The 20,723-nt window shown below is 34.0% G+C and overlaps 1 protein-coding gene across 2 annotated transcripts in view; it reads right to left on the bottom strand.

The window, feature by feature from the left end:
* Positions 1 to 1,952: 1,952 nt before the first annotated feature.
* Positions 1,953 to 20,723, bottom strand: part of gabrg3 (gamma-aminobutyric acid type A receptor subunit gamma3) — a 201,146-nt gene continuing 182,375 nt past the window's right edge. The window contains exons 7-10 of one of the 2 annotated variants that reach the window (XM_088598299.1): positions 19,671 to 19,823; positions 13,047 to 13,243; positions 11,008 to 11,118; positions 1,953 to 9,089 (exon numbers count right to left, since the gene is read on the bottom strand). In XM_088598299.1, coding sequence (XP_088454425.1) covers positions 8,811 to 9,089; positions 11,008 to 11,118; positions 13,047 to 13,243; positions 19,671 to 19,823 — 740 coding nt within the window. In that variant the 3' untranslated portion in view covers positions 1,953 to 8,810. The remainder of the gene's footprint in view (positions 9,090 to 11,007; positions 11,119 to 13,046; positions 13,244 to 19,670; positions 19,824 to 20,723) is intronic. The other variant, XM_088598307.1, reaches the window with a different exon arrangement.

The raw sequence follows: 20,723 nt of genomic DNA, 5'->3' as shown, positions 1-20,723 counted from the left end.
TTGCAGTTGTAGAAAAAAGTGTGATAGAATGAATGCATAATAGAACAAAGACATGAAAAGCTATCTCAAAACCAATGTACCTTATTCCATTTTTTTCATTACATGCACATAAAATAGAATTTCTTTAGAACTTTTTAGAATTTCTACTTTTCAAGGTACATGAACATTTAGTTTTCGTCTCACAAGACATTCAGTTGTCAGCAATAAAATCACTGTGTGGCTCTCAGTCAGGAAATGACAGATCATTAGGTGTATTTTTATGCTCAGGGAATATACCTGTGTATTAGTGTGACCTGTAATTAATACGACAGTTAAATGTGGAAACTATAAAAGCAAACAGATCCAGAAAACAACAGGGACAATTTAAAACAAAAACCATCCCTTGTGACAATATACTGTAGTGTGCTTTGTTTTCTCTAGTAGTATACTGATGGGTGCTCCAGCCTCTATTGTCATGGCATTGCCACTAACCTTGCAAACGCACATAGGAAAGAACGAGGAAGGGTAGAAGACATCTCCGCTCCGACCCACCCACCTTTGAACCATTTGTTCAGCTCCCATTGGACGAGAGGTGCATCCCTCGCTGACAGCACTGCTGTATCCCAGAGAGCTGAGAGAGCCACGGTCGATTCACTCCGATCTACCTCATCCAGTCTCCACGTTTAAGGCAATCCTGGGCACGGTTCTCTTTGTACAGCTCGACACACGCTAGGTTAAAGCACTTTTAGTGCTCAAGACCATTGGAAGGCTGGGAACGCTTTTCCAACACTGGCAAATATTGAGCACCTGAAAATTTTGTTTTAAAAATGCATTTTAGTTTTTTGTTTCAATACCAATCAAAAGTAGGATTTATTTCTTAATGATCTGATGAACTCAGCATCATGTGGATGTTTTCATATTCTCTTATATCTTATATCTTTTGCCTTTATGACGTTTTCTAAGATTTAACATCTTCAGCATGAGGGTATATCATTGATTTGATGATGATGTGGACTACCCACTGCATAGAAAGTAGAGAACAGAAACATTTTATTGTTTGTATTTTTTGTCCAGTTACTTGCTAGACATTTTTTTAGTTTTGTTTACTGCTTTGTGTGTGTAATAGAAACTGCTTAATTATGACTGTGTCCATAGCAGTGTCAAAAATAATGAATGTACAATTCTGAAACTGTCTATATTAGGAGAATCTGCTTGTGTTTTAATAGCCTGATTTAATTATTTTAATGTAGTATTGACAGCATTAGTGATACAAAATTTCTCATGATAAAAAAATAGAATAAAACCTTATGAGTTCAAGAGTAATTTTTAAATGGTTCAGTATGTGTACTGTATGTGATCCAATTACTATAAGCGAACATCATGTGGTTTGGTGGTCATCTTCATTCATTACCTTCATATAAAACATCTCATTTAACAAAAAGATTATGTAATCTGCATTGAAGTACTGTGTACACTTGGGCATCGAACTAAAAAGCTTCATCATTTTTATAGAGAGGTAAAATGTGGGTGCTCATTACACAGAAAATGATTGTAAACAACATAAGAGCGACGCTTTGTCCCTTTATCAAATTTAAAAATATTTTGGGAATATTTAGAAATACTTTTTATGAATGTAACCAATTAATTAATTTCATATAGAGGATGTTCTTCAAACACATAAGCTCTAAATGGTTCAGTTACAGTAGTGCGACCATAACATTGCTAACCACATACACAGATCACAGGAAAAATAAGAGCCGATTTCTATGTAAAAATCTGGAAAAAAAATGTAGTTGAAATCATAGACATTTTCATAGTTATAAAATAGAAGTATTAAAATGAACAAAAAAAAAAAGCAAAATCAGTGTCCAAATTAACATGTGAGAATAGCAGGTATTAAAAACAATCATCAAACCCATTGTTCAGGTGGGTGGGTTTCTTCTTGCTAAAAACAAAACTCTTCCCACTTGATCCTGCTCATAAAATAGTGCTCATTTTATTGTAAATACATTTAGCTAAGACACATATAAAGTGCAAGGGTAAGAATGTAAATGATACAGAAAAGACAAAATTTTATTTTTCAATTAACTTATATAATGTACATTGTTTACCAATATTAAAAAAAGAATTATGAAAATAGCATGGAAAATAGAAATGGATTGTTGACAGTTCTAAGTCTCATTTACAATTTTCATTTAAAATGCAACACTGTAAAAACAACTCTACTTGCAAGACAACACAGTATCTTTCATAAAAACAGTTAACTGAACACTTGTATTACAAATCTGAAAAGAAAAGAAAAGAAAAAAGTCACAGAGTCTTCAAATCGCTCAATATAAACCAGCAACTATTAGTGTTTGTTGTTGTGTAACATAACACAAGGACCTGGATAACGAGAGGGCTCAGTGTAAAACATTATGCAATATATGTGTGATTATACAATACAACCTTTAGATGGTAAGATTTAGTATTCTACTAAAATACTTGCAATAAATCTGTGGAGGCAACTTCGGAGGCAAATCCGTGGAGGTTAATAAAGCAAGAATCTAGATAAAAGTGCTTTGTACAGTACCTAAAAAGTTTGCACTAGTTTACACTAGAGAAGGTTTTGAAAGTGAGCAAAGTCTTGTTCTGAAAACGTTATAAAAAGGGTGTTTAATTAAAATGTTATTATGGATATTTTTAAAAACCGTGCCAGTAATGTGATTTTTGGACGTCTTTAAGGTAAGGTGTTGTGTTGTATGTTTTAGCAATGTAATATACTGTACTTTGTTAATAAAATTTACAGTAGTATGTGAATACAGGCACTCACACATGAATTTGAAATATGTATAGAGATACAAATTTGGTGTTTTACTTTTTTTGATATTCTACTGAACGTGTAAAACTATACCTTTGTGCTACCCATAATTTGAATGGGATCTTATGTAGTCATCATAACACCTTAATAGTGACTTCATGATACTACAGTATATCAACATTGTAATCTTGATGTTAACCCCACCCATATCAGTAAAACAAGCTACAGACAAAGCTTTGTCACATGCTGTGCATTTTTTCTGTTGACTCGTATATCTGTGATATCTCCTGTGACAACAGTCAAATAGGATTCTGAATGTTGGTATTGTCCATACAGTATGTACTGTAGTCTCTATTCAGGTTTTATGCATGGTACAAAACTTTTAAGCATGCTTACGAAGTGTTGAAACTTGAAAACAAACTTTCAAAACTGAGTGCTGGTCTATTCTTCTGTTTCTTATTAAAGTGCATGCTACTAACATAAATATCAGAATGGAATTAATAAAATGCTTTGGATGGAAACCCTCTAATGCTTGATTAAGAACAGACAATTACAAACTGTTTTTTAAGTAATTGTCTATAATGTTGCTTTTTTTAAAAAAATGAAAAGTTTTGAATACTTCTTTCCATAAGTGATTGTCTAAATTATTTTAAGTGAACATTTTTAGTGAACTGTATAAAGAAATTATAATGAGAGAGTAATAAGGTTGTCAAATCATACAGAAAAACAGTATTATCAAGCAAAGAAGAACAGAGAACATGAACTACTGAGAACAGTAAAGGGCACTTTAAAAAAAGTAATTATGAGGTATATAAAACCCACCAGGTGAAAGTTTTACTGTTTTAAATGCTTCTTAAGACCTTTCATATCTTAAATCCTTATACTGCTTATGTATAAGCTATTTCTATTTTTGGAGAATAGTTAGACAGGTGTTTAATTATTTTTGCAGTGTCCCACAGTCAGATCTGGTAGTGGAAATGTAATGGCCTGAAAAGTGAATGTCATTAGCAGAAACTGGCAGAATGTTTTCATGTGCAGGTCTAAAACAAAAATGTTTTCAACGAATAAATCGTATGTGCCCTCTGAGGATTTTGAGAAAATAATTTTTATATGAAAGCATTGCAATTTAGGCACAGAATATTTTTTATGAAAAATGTTACTCTTCACTCTTGGCCTCCACAGTTTTATGACTAGAATCCAATTAAATCTATTTAGGCAATTCAAAGGAAAACTATGAATGAATTTGACTGAAATGGAAAAATATTGAAATTACCAACACAAAGCAGCTAATGGACATCGTGCCCCAAAGGACCTTAACAGTAATTTAAGTAAGTGACATTCCCTGAAAATATTTAATCATTTTTAGCAGTCATTAAAATAACCACCCATAAGGTTTCTGAATGTGAAACTGAATGTTGTTTTGAGTCCCACTTACTTTTTGTTTTTCTTTCTAAAGATTGATTGGAGACATTTTTCTTCTAGAATGTTAGATTGTACTCCAGTCCTTCTTAAGAAATGTTTAGCTATTTAGTTCTGGAATAAATATAATTGTTGCCTTATTGTGATTGGTCTGGTCTCGACATGGTAATTGTATACTTTTTGGGTTGCCTAACTCACAGACATTTAACTGGAGATGTAACTACATGTAACCTTTTAAGCACATTTTACCACTGCTTGCCGCTGGAATAGAACCTATACAGTGTTAATAAATCAGTGGTCTGCTTTAGATAAAAACATACGTATAGAATAAAAACTTACAAATAAACATGGTGTTCAATAGTAAACCAAAAACTTTATACCCACCATTGTAGATAGGCAGTTCTCCATATGATGAAGAATTAAAGTTACAATCCAAAACATTCTGCGAGAAAAATCTCCATAATAACATTTGAAGCAAAGGGTATACCTGTATTTGTATATGTATTGTATGCATGTGTGTAAGCAAAAATAGTTAAATTAGTTTTTAATATTAAAACTATAAATTTGAAAAGGGATTTACTGTACCTCCTTTAGAAAACCATAATCTGTTGGTACTTAGGAAAGAGCTTAGGAAAGAGCTTGTCAAAAAGGAAATAAATTATGATACAATTTGTTTACCATTAACACCATACCATTTGAATAACATGTCTAATTCAACCATGTAGTCTTAAGATTTTTCTAAGCATTTTCAAATAATTAGAGCTCATATACAGTTTACACAATCTCCTAATTAGCATAATCTGTGAAACAAACTACTAGTTCTCTAAAACAACTGAAACAAAACAAAGAAAAAAAAACAGTGCTTTAATCATATTTTCTGTCAAAAGACTGCTTCTGTTAACAATTTGTTTTATCTTAGATCCTTTTTTATAGTTTCACATCTTTGGCATTTATTTATTTATTTTCCTCTGTTAATCAATGTAATCTTTGAGCTACGACAAATCTATCACAGAACGAACCTCACCAAAGTTTTACACGTGTAGATGTTAGTATCTTCTTGAATCCGTTACACAGATTCTTGATTCTGGTACACAGGTTCTAATGTATCCTGCATCTGGTCTATTTAAATTTTGGATCATATTCTGGTATTACTATTACTAGTATCCTAAGTTACTAGTAACTTAGAAATGACCTGTGTGGAACCTGGGTAACATTCATGAGAAAATTAAGCCCTCATTTACATTGAATTGCTTGCTGTATCACGGCAAACAGTACTTCTATTAGAGATATCCATTTAATTATACGTTTCTGAAGTTAACTGTATATAGTTACAACTTTTATTCATATTAAAAAATAAAAACATAACATAAATTAACATTAATTTTAATGGAAACAGTAACACAGTATTTTATATTGAATGTGACTATTCACTTAGATTCTGTGCTCTGTAGCCTAAACAGTAACAAAACTACTAACTTCCTGCCTTCCAACTGACTTCAACAATTGTCAAAAGGACTAGTTTCTTCTATGAGAAAGACTGTTCTGGCAGGGAAGTTGAGGAATTATTTCAACTAAATTAAAACATTGTGTTTATTTTCTTTAACTTTTACTTTGCGCTAAACAGCAGTTATTTTAATGGTTGCAATAATATATTATTTGAATTGGAAACTTTCTTAAATGAAGGAGCATAGTAAGAGTTCCTCTCTCTGTTCCAGGTTAGTCCTTATCATTGACATTTTGGGAAACACTTGGTCAAGGTGACTGATTGTGTAGAATTTAAGAGATACAGCAACACTGCTATACTGTAAATGCAATGGTTTCATTTTCTAGTTGTTGGCAACTGTGAACTTCCGTACTCCACACAGAAGGGTGCCAGCTTGCGCTATGAATACATTGAAGCCATGGCCTTTGGCTAAGCACCTTTTACAGCTGTTTCATTCCAGACAAATATTTGAACATGTTGTATAAAAAAGCATCATGAAGGATTAAACTGCATACAAGAGAAAGGCAGAAAAGGATAATACAGTAGAAATTCGAGAAGCCACAAAGCCAATCACTCCAGAAAATATTTTAATATACTATAAGTAGAATTAACTTGTTGAAGTTTACAAGTGGTATGCTACTGTATGAGTTCAATACAATTACAATGAAATAGAAGAAAACCATTGATGACACTATGAATAACACTCGACACTACCTTTAAACTCATCAAAAATAACAATTGAAACTTGTCACTAAGAAGGCATCAAATCAACATTGATAAGAGACTTAAGGAACAAAGAAAAGAACATGAAAAACAAAACATGAATTGCTTATTCAGCTTAATGCTCTGCAGTTTGTATTCAGTTTTGCAAACACATTAAGGAACAAATCTAAGTTGTACATGTACTGTGTTTTTCCCTATAAAAAAGAAACCGCATTTCACCACAGTGGTAATAAAGTGTGCATTTAAAGTTGTTGTAATAAAGTGTTGCACAAAAAACAAGAACGGGGACTAGTAAATGAGCAGCAGGGAGACAAACTTGATAATGAAACACAGAACTCACAGGACAGTATGAGAAGGATCAACTATTTCTAACAGTAAAAACGAGTCGTACAAAAGTTGGCACTTCTGCGAAAGGAAACTAGACTTGGATAGACTGCCACAATGGCACATCAAATTGTTTTGTCAGTTTGGGCTAAGCCTTTGGTGATGTATACCTCAGACCCAAACTGAACCTTCTGAGGTACTCGGTTCCTAGTACAGAGGCTATTTAACGAAAGCCTTAGAGTTCTGGAGCAGCTCCAGATGATACGGGATGATTTTACCTTCTCGGTGTGTCTACACATGCAGCGACTGCCCGGGATAGCTGCTAAACTAGATATTTTGAACAGACATGGCAGAAGCAGCACTATAGCACCCTTTAAACTGTAGGATTACATTGACCACGGTGACGTGGATTAACAGGTGGCATGCAATCCAAAACTTGATCGTAGAGTTCAGCATCCAGGAAACCTCTCAGTTCGATGTTGAAAACAACCTTAAGTGGCAGCAGCTCTCTATCCAGTTTGCTGGGAGTGTTCATACCATCTCTTAACTAAGTTCCTTAAGACTAAGTGGTTATAAAACACTAGTTTACTACTACGTGTAAATCACATTCAATTAATTGTTGAGCTGTAATTGAAAGTTAGAATCTTGATTGCAGCTTCTTTGCTACCATATCCTCCTATCCCCACTAATGAATTATGGTAATGATAATTAAGAGCAGAACCCGTCAAGACATCCCATCTCTTCCAATCTACCTGAATGCAGCCAGAACTACAGTCCAGTCTTATACTGTATATACAGTATTAGAAATTTCTCTTTGGGTCTTGAAGATATAGATGTAAATATAACAAGAGACACCTATGGGAAATAATACTGTTTCCATTGAAAACCTACATCAGCCTTTGAAATGAGAATATCGTGTTTCACTATAGTTATTTCTTATTGTGTCATGCAGTTCTTTTTTGTCTAAGCCAAATTAAAAACAGAAACATTTTCAGCTGAGAGTTATAATGTGAAAATATTTAATATATCTTTTTAGTTCCTTGGAAAATTCAATTATAAATATAGGACAAGCTTAGTTTTTTGTACATCACACTAATATAAAAATAATTACAATTCATTGTATTTCAGCTAACATACAGTGTCTTTCTTCTTTCCTTTGTTGCTGTTATTGTTCATTTCTTTGGAAAATTGTATCGAAAAACAGTTTTGCTCATTTCCAATCAATTTAAACCGCATATGGGCACTGTATTTACATGCTTTTAGTATGTCATTTTTTTGTTTTGCGTCATTTGTGCACCCTTAGGGATGTCTTACTAAACTTATTACCACACAATGTCAAAGTGAGATGTAATTCAATGTGATGAGCACACAAATCATAGCCATGAGCTATTTTAAAAATCTTTAGGGACTTGTAAGAAGGTATTTCAGCAAACAGTCAAAAGCTGCAGGTTTCCCTTTATATGATTTGTCCACCTCTGTATGAAATGACAGTTACTCCTCCCAAAGAAGGCACTAAATGTTGCTTAATGTCACTCATACAACTTGCATCCTTTTTTTGACTGATGGCTGAATGAGGATATATTTTTCAGCTTAAACCTAGTGAATGTTTCTTGATAGGAGTTTAAGAGTTCAGTAAAAACTGCTATGATAGGCATATTCCTAGCCTTAATGTCTAACCCCTTGGCAATATAACATGTGCAACAGGAACTCCAAGGGTATTTAAAGACCACCTAGTTATGTGTATTTGTTTTCTGGTACCTGAAGTACAAGGCAGAATTCCTGGCAAGGCTGCCAGTATAAATCACTGCGAGGTTCAGCCAGCTTCCTGATAAGGGAAGCCAGGTCTTCCTTACGGAGAGGCTCGAAAAAGGAATTGCAATAATTTAGCTATGGCAATGGTTTTCTCTCCAATACTCTTGGAAAGTATTATTTGTTGTAAAACCACTGAACTATTGTTGGCATTACCACAAAGGTTTTTTTTTTTCTTTTTTTTTCCCTTCTCCGTGATATCACCTCCCCCAGGAGAAAAAAAAAAAAAACAGCCGCAAGACAGTCCTCTTCATTTCAGGAGAGTTTCTGGAGTTAAAGGTAGAGGTAGCCGACCCAGTAGACGAGGTTGAACAACAAAAAGGATGTGGGAAAGAAGACCCGAGAATAGGCGTCTAATTCTAAGATGTCAATGTGAACCCGTCCTTTCCGCCATGCCCCTGACTTACATTCTTCATAGCAGCAGAAAAAACTCTGACAGTCTTTGCCATCCAAGCACTCATATACGCAGGCCTCCTCAAACTCCTGCCAGTACATGGAATTGTTCAATGTGATCACTGTCGGAGGGGGTCCTACGTCGAGCACAGAGTAGTTCTGGAAGATATGGCAAAACAACTTCATCAGTGGGCTGATATTGAAATAATGTCACAGCACATATGAACGAGATGAGATACAATTTAAGTTCGACGACCACATTAGTCTGTGCAGTAAGCAGAATCCAATCACACCCAGCAGCGCCTAGAGAGGCTCACCCTGAGCAGATCTGATCATCTAATCGCTTTTTTCATATCTGAACATTTATCCTTTCATCCTTCCATCATACTGCTTACTCCTGGTTAGGATTGTAATAACCAGAAAAACCCACCCAGAAAAAAAAAAAACAGGTGCACAGTTTGATGCCAGTCCCAGTACATCCACAAGGACAGTTTAGAGACACCAAACCATGTCTTTAGAAGGTGGATGAAAAACAGAACTGAAAAAAAAAACAATTAAACAAAGGAAGAAAATGCATACTCCACACAGACTTTTGTCTGGAATCAAACCCAGGATCCAAGAGCTGTGGAAGCAGCAGCGCTAACTACCACACCACTATGATGTCCTGATTGATCGCTATTAAAAAATAATATTTATTTTAAAATTTCAAGACAAGACATACAGTATCTTAAAACCTGTATCTGTATATGTCAACATTAATTTATCAAAAAAACTTGGTAAGCCAAGGAATTCTTCCAGTCTCTCCCTGCATCCCTTGTTTAAAAACTTACCTTTCACCACCTCTCTAATAGAACATGAATTATACATCTACTGCATTGTGAATGTCCTGTTTGTGGTAAATGCCAAAGGATACACTGGAAAGCAAGACTGATGTTTAAAGCTGAAAGCTCAAAGAAAATTGAATGCACGACTCCTTTATAAAGTTTATACCTACAAACACATTTTTTTACAATGTGCAGTACTGCTTTTGGAGCAAAACAAAACCATTATCAATTATGTCAAGAGTGATAATCATCTAATGGAATAAAATGAGTCGATACAATTTATATATAGTATTGCTTATATACTGTAGGATTTGATATTGAGATTCAGCAATGTAGTGTTGCTTAAATATTGATGATAACAATTGTATAACATCGCCAGAGGAAAATAGTCTTCATAATTTACTAGGATGCAGTAAGGGAATCCCAAGGATTCCTTTTCTTTTAAAAAGAGTTAGTATTTATTTTGGAAAAATATAATATCTTTATGAAGTGGAAAACATCTTTTATTCAAAAGCTACATCAAGAAATCTACAACTGGAGTCTCATAATTACCCCCCAAAAAATTGTTTAAGAAATGTCAAGAGTGCTAAGAAACACTCTTGTGACTTTTAATATTAATTTAACTTGGAGATTACTTACAAATAAATTTCAGGGGAGGATTTGGAAAATAATGCACGCACATTAATAAAATAATAAATAAAATAAATGCATTTAGAGTTACTTTTACAATTTATCTTCATAGAGATGTGGGGCACACGTTTACTGTAGAGTGTCTGTAGGGCTTGATTTCCCCAAATAATCTATTTTCACACCTATATTTAATTGAGTTGTTAAAAAATAAAGCAAACCAAACATTATTAATAATACTTATCACCATTATTAAATCATTAATTCAAAGAAACTGCTGCTCCACTTTGAAACTTGAGTAGCTTTTTAAACACACATCATGCATTTACCTCCACTCACATAAATTATCATACCATACATAAATAGATAAATATGCCTAGCTTTTGAGCAATTAAATAAAAGATTCTGTAGTAACAAATACACTATAGAAGGTAGAAATAAAAGCATGCTTTCATTGGTGGAACAATAACAGGTTAAAAAAAGACAATGTCTGAAGAAAGACAAGTCCATATTCTAGTGATGTTCCTGTAAGATGAAATTGGTTAAGCTCCATCTTTACAACTCATCTGAATTTTGAAAAACATTTTCTGTCTTGGATAATCAAGATAACAATAATAATCCATTACCTGCCTGTAAGCAATACTTTGAAGCTTAGCATGAATGATTAGGCAATTCATAGGGGGCGGTGTGTGCTGCCAAAACACCTCCTTGGACAGAGCAAAGAATGTAGGTAGAGACTATGGAAGAAAGAGGGTGGTTTCAAATCGCACACCACGATCAAAATACCTGTTCCCTACCAATCGATTGGATATGTTTTTACATTAACTATACGGTCAACTAAAGTCCAATGCACAGGTTTTAGTGTTTTTGTGATTTAAGCTTCATCTCTTCAGAACTCAAACCAAACTAAGTAAACAACTGAAACAAAAAAAAGAAAAACAAGTCATACAGTACAGTACATCCTGACTTTTTCCTGGTGGTCAAACACTGAGCCAGTGCAATCAACTGAGTCACTTACAGTGTCTTGCAAAGAATTCATCCTATTCCATGATCCCCCTTTTGTTTGATTACAAATGATGTACATATATTTTAAAGAGAATATTTTAATAAAAACTTTAATAATCATAGTGAACACTGTGAAAGAAAGAACTTCTGAAATAAGCTGAGTGTTGAGTTCATAAGGTATTCATCCCACTGAGTTAATACTTGGTGGAAGCAACTACAGTTGTTAGTTTTTTTTAATAAATCTCCTACCAACTTTTCACGCTTTTTTTCACACTCATTCTTTTGTGTTAACTTGCCAACCAAGCTCTGTATACTTGGTGGGGATCATCGGCAGACTGCAATGCTCAAGTCTTGCCACTGAGTATTCTCTATTGGACCATTTTAACTTTAAATGGGTCCCCTAAGGACATTCACTTTCTTCTTGTTAAGCCACTCCAGATTTGTTGACAAGCTTGGCAGCTCCTCCTGATCACAAACAGCCCAATACCATCATGCTGCCACCACTATTCTTATCAATAGGGATGGTGCTGACTGGGTGATGTGTTGTGCTGGAGCCAGATGTAACACTCTACATTTAGACAAAGATGTTCCAATTTTGTCTAGTCTGACAAAAAACCTTTTGTCACATGTTTACACTATCACTAAAACAATTTTGCACACTCCATTAGAGATTGGAGGTAGGTTACCATATAGGCCAGGTTAGTGGATTGACAAGAATATTATTGACTAATCATTTTCTCCCTGAAAGAGTCACTGGACTCTTTAACTCTTTCAAAGTCAATGTAGGTCTTTTGGGGGCATAACTGATCGTTTTACTCCTTGTCAGGCTTCTTGATTTTGAGGAAGTCAGAGCTAGACAGTTCCTTGAGGGTATGATACTGTATACCTTCCCATTCTTAGTAATACATTTCTCAGTAATCTTAGGGATATTCAGTGTCTTTGATTTTTTTTTATTTCCTTCTCCTGACCTCTGATTTTCTACAACTCTATTCCTTTTGAAGGCTTGTCTTTATAGTTGAATCTTCACTTGAAATTCACTACCTGACTGGATGACCTTACAGAATAAAAAATCTTAATTCTGAAGCCATGTAATCTACTGTTATTGTATACAGGCAAAGGACAATTTAATTAATTGTCTAATTTGTCAAACTAACTTTATGCACCTGAATTAATTGACTTGTTGAATTAAAAAATAGGTTTAACCTAATTTAGGTCACATTTGCAATTCAACATAATTAAACATCATTGGAAAAGACTGAATACCTTTGTAAAGCACTGTAAGACCCCCTGAACAGTTATCTTTTCTTGCACTGTTTGATTTTCAGAACAATTTACTAAAACAGATGGACATGGACAGGTAAATGTAATCAGCAGGTGCACAATAAAAAGTATATGTAAAATATTCTATATAAAAATAAATACTATGAAAATAGATTTCTTTATCTCCCACTCTAATCACTGATTCAGAAAAAAACATAAATGAACATTTGCTGGCAAAGAAGAAACAAAAACAAACAACTATTCATATTGTTGTTTTAATTACTGTTAAGCTAGTTAGCAAGAAAAAAGAAAGACTAAAGTGATACAGTATATCTCCTTTTTCCCTTGGTTTAGTGCACATAACCTACAACATATTCTGATTTTCCAGCTAACATCTCACCGATTTTTTCTTCTTTGTGCAGCTTGGCTTTCTCACGCTGGAGTAGTAATTGAGGGTTGCGTATTCCATCAATGCAGCAAACACAAACAAGAAGCAAACTGTCACAAAGAGGTCCATTGCAGTCACATAGGAAACCCTAGGCAAGGAATTTCTTGCAATTGTACTCAACGTTGTCATAGTCAGCACTGTTGTTATGCCTGCAAAAGAAACAGGAGATTTTCTTCACTTGTTGCTTCATCATGTCAGTTACTCATGTTTATATTTACCAGGTACCTACAGTATCTATTTAAGATGAGCATATTGGGTCATTAAGAATTTTGCAGTTTTCCGCTAGTGTCCTATATCCCTGATACGCAGTAGAACATTTTTTGCATGACTTTTTCTGTCATCTATTCTCAAAAAGAACATTCCGTTCTTTGTTTCTTTATAGCAGCATAGGAAGTGCTTTTTGCCCCTCTCCCTGATGCTTTTTTTATTGGGAACACATTAATATCCTTTGGTATTTCATAAGCAATAAAAATGATAAACTGCTGAAATGAAATGAAAATGATGCAACAGAGAATACCCTTCCTCCACAGCCCAAACATTATGATGTTATGAACATTGAGAGATGCTTTAAAAATTAAATGCCATTCATAAAAGCACTGTTGTCCAGAGGAGTCTAAAGAAGCATCGAGACAATAGCTACTAATGTAGTTCTTCCTTCTCTTAAATCTTACTCCCTCAGTTGTCAAGTTGGTTTTGTCTTTTAATATACGAGGGAGATACTGATGATTATTAAAACTATTTATATTACATTTGTTATTAAAGTGGGAGAAATAAAAGTTATATGAACTGCATTAAAGGAACTACTCTACTCATTTTGGTTAAAGGTTTTTTAGCGTGGCGAAGTCACCTATTGTCTAGGGAGTAGCAATGTGCATGCTTGGAGCCTATGAGTGACCAGACCGAAATCCCAGCAGTGATACAGTAGGCAGAGCAGCACAGGATATTCAAACCAATTCTGTTCATTCACACAGTTCAATAATACTAATAATACTGTTCAATAACGAACGCAGAAGTCATCAAGAACATTTCAGGACACGTTTACAGAATGAAAGTACTACATCAAGCCTTTGTTTATGTAAGTAATCTTTTACTCAGGGAGCAGAGTTCTGCAAATTCCTCTGATCAAATTGAACTATTTTTTCTCTTGCACTCAGCTCACTTGATCCACTGGGATAACCTCAACATTATTAAAAGGAGCAACGGAATAATAATTATATTAACATTTTACATGCATTTGAAACTTTGGGAGATAAGAATATATATACAAATAGGTTAATACAGTGAACATATCAAATTTAATATCATTTTACCACTGTAGTTCTCATTGCTCAAGGCTACTAATTAAATGAAAAGATTAGATTTCTTTCATTATATGAAGTGTAGAATAAGATATTTTTACTGCTTTTAAGCATCCTAATACAAGATACAGTAGTTCCATGCTGCACAAAGAGTATTTTGGCTACACAGTTGTGTTATACAAATATACCATTTGCAATATTCAGTCCCTGAAAGAGATAGATAAGATATAAGTGATTCAAAATAAGTGATATAAGTGATAAGAAATTGATTGAATACAGCAAAGTTTGGCAACATATTAGAATCATAGCAGGAATTAAGCAATTTAGCATACAGTATAAGCTGTATGCTTGACATTATATAATACATCACAAATCATCTGCATTTTGATACAATCGTCTTGTTTACCATTATAGTATACAGTACAGTATATACATATAGTTTGGGTGGATAGCTGCGTCAGCATGCATAGGCTGCAAAGGAACAAGTAATAGGTTTATTCCATGCTGAAACGAAGAGAGAAAACATAATGTTCCCTGAAGAAGGCTCCACGGCTGAAACGTTGTGTTTTCTTTCTTCTCTTTTCAGCATGGAATAAACCTATTACTTGTTCCTTTGCAGCCTACAAATGCTGACGCAGCTGCCCGCCTGAACTACTTCAAGATTAGTTATATACAGTACCTGTTAACCAAAACCCTTCTTTTTTTAGGAAAAAAATAACTGTTGAGAGAGTTTACTAACTAATGGTGATTTCCTTTTAAATTCTCACAGAAATATGTCCGGTGGTCACAAATATTGGTGATATTAAATGCATCAATTGTCAATCATACAACTGAAAATCACATTTGGTTTCAGATGATGAAATGTGTATAATGCCCTATTAATAATTCCTTCACAAAATGTGAATATCCTTGGGGTGCATTTTCTGGAGTAAAACAGTTTAAGTCGAATGGATTGTTTGGGTTTTTCTTCCTGCACTGGGATATACATGCTTTTGAGTTTAAATGGCCTCAGATTTACCTCTATCCATTGTGGTTTGTAGCCCTTTGGAGATTTTTAAATCTAAGAAATGTTTCATGTGGTTAGCACTTGTGTGGGAAAACAACGATAATTATTGTAGGCGCATGACACTGGTGACATTTTAGTGAGTGTATTCTCTTATACCTGAATCTAAACATCAGAAGTAATGGTAAGGCATAACAGGCTGGAGCAGAGGCGTAAGAAATTAACTCTTACAGGTGATACAAGATACAAGAATCATTGATCACCTGACTAATGCTGCTGTAAGATAGCCCGACACTGACGCTCCTGCCACTAATTCCCTTTCTTCATTTTTTTTTTTGCTTTTTTCTTTCCTCTTAAATTGATCATTTTTTAAATTGTGTATGACAGCAGGGGGGTACAAGAAACTGGGCTTGTTACCTGCTTTCTCTTCAAACAATGGCACTATAAGAGTTTGAGCCTCCTGGCTAAAGCAGCCTATCTGCAGAAGATGCAGCTTGTGACAGGAGAGATGGCAGCCCAGACCACAAACTTTTCAGCAACACATTTTAAATTGTGTCTCGGGCAAAGTTCCTCTCCCGGAATCTCTGGATTCTGACCTAGCTCTTTATTATTTGGTCTGAGCTTTATATGACTTTAATTCTTAGTGCCAGTGTGGGGATGGTGCAGGCATGGAAAGCTCCTGCTTACTGACAAAGTCAAAGCTTTGTTGCACAGGAACTTCAGTATAGGTGTATGACTCTATTTCAGGGGTCTTTAGGTATACAGTAAATGTGGAGTGGAACACTACTAAGGGGCTCTATGCATTATTTATGCAAAATGCTTATTTTAATCATTTTTTGGTATTTTAATAATTTTGGAAGAATAAAAGTATGCTAAAAATATTCAAAACATTATTTGAACCTAATGAACGTCAAATAACGTGTGGCACTGTTTTCAGTGAAAAGGGGTATTCTTCCCTTATGCGAAGGCTAAACTCAAATGGAAATTTCTTGACTCTATCCCGACTTCATTACCCTAGGACTTATTTAATGCATATAAGAGAAAGTAAATACTGATTTAATTAATCTTTTGGGTAGCTTTTTTAAAAGGAGTATTCTGCTGTTTTTACTTTGCCTCATTATGTCATTAATGATCTTAGATATTAAAAAAACAGTAAAGATCCTTCCCTCAGTGTCATGGTTGTGTTGCTATTTTTGGAAATGAACAGGGGTTTCTTCAGTATGGTCATTTCCTCTGAAGTAACTCAATGATCCTTTCACAGCTCTAGACCTCCCAGTCAGAGGGATGTCAGTGCTATGCCTAGTTTTCAGCCTGCTCTGCTGCAGTCACTGACATTTAAGGTATTATCTAGTCAACCAGTCACTTATCTTTGTTCTTTTTTAGACCCTATTGATCAGTTACAGTGCCTACTGTGCAGTGTAAAGTGAATATCTACTTGTGTTAAAGGTGTAATGATTTCAGGACTCTAGTGCAACTGTTGCTCTTGTGTGCATCTTTTAATCAAACAATCTTCTTTCTTTTAGTAGGATTGTGTTGAATTGTATCATCTTTTTTCATATTCAAGTTCATACTGTATTCAATGATTATCATTTATTGGATTTTGCACTGTAGAAGCAACACAACACAAATCCTGCCTTTCTTTAGATTGTGAGTGAATTATTGACATACTTAGATTTCAAAGATCTGTAGAATCACTTCGTTTTCAAAGATGGGGGCAAGAGATGTACAACAAAGTAATACATCCAACATGCAATCATATATTTGTTATCATTTATTGCAGTGGTCATTACCCTTATTGAGATGGTTTTTGCAGTGAAACTAGAATCGAACAACTAAGCCAAAAGAACCCGATGGAATAATTATTTTGTATCCACTAAAAAAGCTGAATTGCCCTCACTCCTATGTAACCAGTATTAAGCATTTAGATTGGTATTAATATTCGATTTTGCATTTTACTGAAATAAGAATAATTGTTTTGGGTTTTTCTTATTAGTATAACAATAACATGTAAAGGTTTATTCCATGCTGAAAAGAAAAGAGACACAACATTTTGGCTGTGGATCCTTCCTCAGGTTTTACTATTATTTATTTTTTTCCTCAATATGGATTGTCTTTTACTGTCTTAAAGTACAAAAAGCAACATTGCATTTAACTTATAGTGACTGAATCATATACAGTACTAATATTTTAAAGGGACTGAATAATTGTTTTTTATTTAATAAATATTTTTGGAGTACGTTCTCTGAATGTCTTTATCTTTAATGAATGGTAAATTATTATGAATATAGGTGTTTCTGAGCAGACATTTGATTAATGTGTTCTTTATGTAATAAAAACAACAAATACAATCCTGGCTGCAGTTTTCCTACATAGATTGATTTAATAAGAATCTCGGACTAAATTAACTCCATCAATTACTGTTTTCTGAAATGGCTATTTCTTTTTACATTATATCACATTTAAAAACATTAAGGAAATGTCAAACAGACAGAAACATTAGTGAAAATATTCAAACCTATAATTTTATAACAATGTTTTAAAAATATCATTTTTAACAATATTTTCATGCATTTCTTTGTATAATTCCTATTTTTATTAGAACCTCTAAATCCTCCTGTAAATTTGGAGTCTGAGTTGAAGTCTATTTAAAAAGATTACTATGAAATATTCTAAGTATACTGTATCTTGAACTGAAAAAAGTGTATTTAAATAAAACATTGTTCATAGAATAGTAGGTACTGTATCATGTTTCCTATCAATTAAAACCACAGGCTGGAAAAGCACAAAATATAACATATAAATCACAAGTACCTTAAAATGTAGTTTAGTGCATGAAGGAAACCCACACAAACATACAGTACGTACTGAACATATGAGCTCCATGCAGACAGCAGCACAGATCCAGAACTGAACCCAGTGCCCAAGAGCTGGAAGGCACTAAAGTGAACCACTACACCACCATGCCACCCAAAACAATACTATTAAAATGTAAATGCAAACTTTATAGCTACCCCAAAAATACTTAACTGTATTTACAGTAAGTTCTACAATAGACTGTACATATGGAAGACAGATGACACTGATCTATCCTGATAAAAGCAAGGAGTGAAGCTGAAACCTACTGACTACATAGGCCTATTAATCATACTCTAGGAGAAAAGTTTAATACAAATGTATTTTCGAGAATGTCTAATCTGTAAAAATTAAAACCAATGATTGTTATATTTACATTTAAAGTACACAGAAATGGCTATACACTTCATGTAGTCGCTTGATCCAAAGCATTTCAACTGATGTGCACATTATGATGATGAGGTATAGGGAAATATAACATGAAAGAATAAAAAAATAATAATTCACTGAATGAGATTGTTAAATTAACAGAGTTACCTTAACCAAAATGTTCCACAGAACTGCACATTAACAAATGGAAAGCATGTAACAAAGGAAAAAAGGAGAAAGAAATTTGAAAAGTAAATGAAAATGTAAAAAGTCACACAACCTAACAGCATTAATAGGCACAGAGGCACATCGGACTTGTTGACTGACAAAGGGAACAGCAGCTACTGTAAGTGGGAATAAAGATTAAGTCAGCTTTTATAATAAAATGCATTAGAATTGGAGACAATGCATCTCTCAAGAGATATTACAAGTGATAACTTTCCGAGTCCTTATTGGCAGGGGATCTGCGATTGCTGAATGCGTTTTTTTATAGTTGAAGCGGGGAAGTTCCAACTGGGATACCGCCTTTGTACCCTTATGGTAAACTTATAATCTAAAATGTGATCTCCAGACTAATCTACCCTTTCTTATTACAAGCAAGAAAAAAAACACCCTGTGTTCAGTTCAAAGTTAAAATACAAGAAAAATCTTCTCTTGTGCTAAGGTTTGTTTTGTGACCTGAAATTGAGGAAGATTTCAGTTGAGGGGTTCATAGAATGCCATCAATTAACCATAAAAACATTAGCTGTAACAGGACTGAGGTGATAAAATAATAATGTTGTTTTGCTATTTTGGGCTTTATATGATTAGTATGTTCTTATAGACTTTGTGGGGGAAATGGTTATTTTTTTCCAGTAAAAATAAATTAACAAAAATAATAGAATTGCATAGAGTGTAGCTTTAACTTGACATATTGAAATTCAACTTGTATAATCTAATGATTTTGATCCACTCCTGTTCTGCTGAAGTATTAAATTACTCAGATTACCACAATGCAATCTCCAGCTGCATTCCATGATTTAAAGCAGAGCGGAAATGGTTTTGTTAGCTTACCAAGTGCTGTTCTGGCTGGGGTGGCGTCTTTCTTAATCCAAAATGAGACCCATGACAAGACAACCGTGAGTATGCAGGGGATGTACGTTTGAATTGTGAAGTATCCCATTCTTCTGCTCAAATCAAAGTACACTGTCATTACCACATAATCGCCTAAAAGACATATGGAAAACCACATTAGAACAATCATGTTCTGCAAGCATTGCTGCACTTAAATGAGCAGACATCACCATTGATTTTATAGATTTACACCTTCAATAGTGTTTTGACCTTTTACTTAAAATTAAGACTGCAATGATAAATTCTCTATCTTCTAAATAAGTATAACATTTCTGTAGTTTTTCACGGAAAATGTTGTGGCCCAATGGCATTTCATCATCCATGGTTTGCTTTGAAGCATGTTACTATTACTTGGTTCTCAGAGAAAAAAAACAACTAATTCTATCTAAAACAGTGGCAAGACCTTCTGAGGTCTTCTACCCAAAGTTAAAAGCTTAAGAATATGCTCAGGCAACTTGATTTCTTGCTGTTGAAATACATGAAGGAAGCTCATTGTAGTGAATTGTATTTTCTTCAGATCCATCATCCAGTAAACAAATAATAATAAATCACTGTTTTATTTGCACTACAAATATCAACATATTTTTCACTACAAATTGTTGTTAATTCACAGCCAAAAAAAGTTTCACACTCTTTTATGGAAAATACAGGTTGCCCAGGGTATAATCCTGTTAAAAAGAATTACAGAAAATTAATATTCAAATTGGAAAAAGAAATCTATTGCTAAAGGTCATTAATTTGATTTTTTCTGTTGTATGTTTTCAATACTGCCTTTATACTGTATATCTGTCATAGTTGATTGAAGAGTGTTTTTAAAGGGGACAGAGAAACCATTGAACAGCTTATCAAAGTTCTTAAAGTTTTTAGAAAGTGGGCTTTGTAAGGATGGGGCAATATGCAGATCACTGCAAGGTTAAATGGAATCTTACCAGTTGTAGCTAAAGAACAAATCAGAGATGTTCTTTCTTAGTCGTTAATGCAACTCTTCAATCA

This window comes from Lepisosteus platostomus, chromosome 2 (genome assembly GCF_059453375.1).
Source record: "Lepisosteus platostomus isolate fLepPlt1 chromosome 2, fLepPlt1.hap1, whole genome shotgun sequence".
Lineage (NCBI taxonomy): Eukaryota > Metazoa > Chordata > Actinopteri > Semionotiformes > Lepisosteidae > Lepisosteus > Lepisosteus platostomus.
Note: the sequence above shows the minus strand (reverse complement) of the source record. Positions and strands in the feature narration are given on the sequence as shown.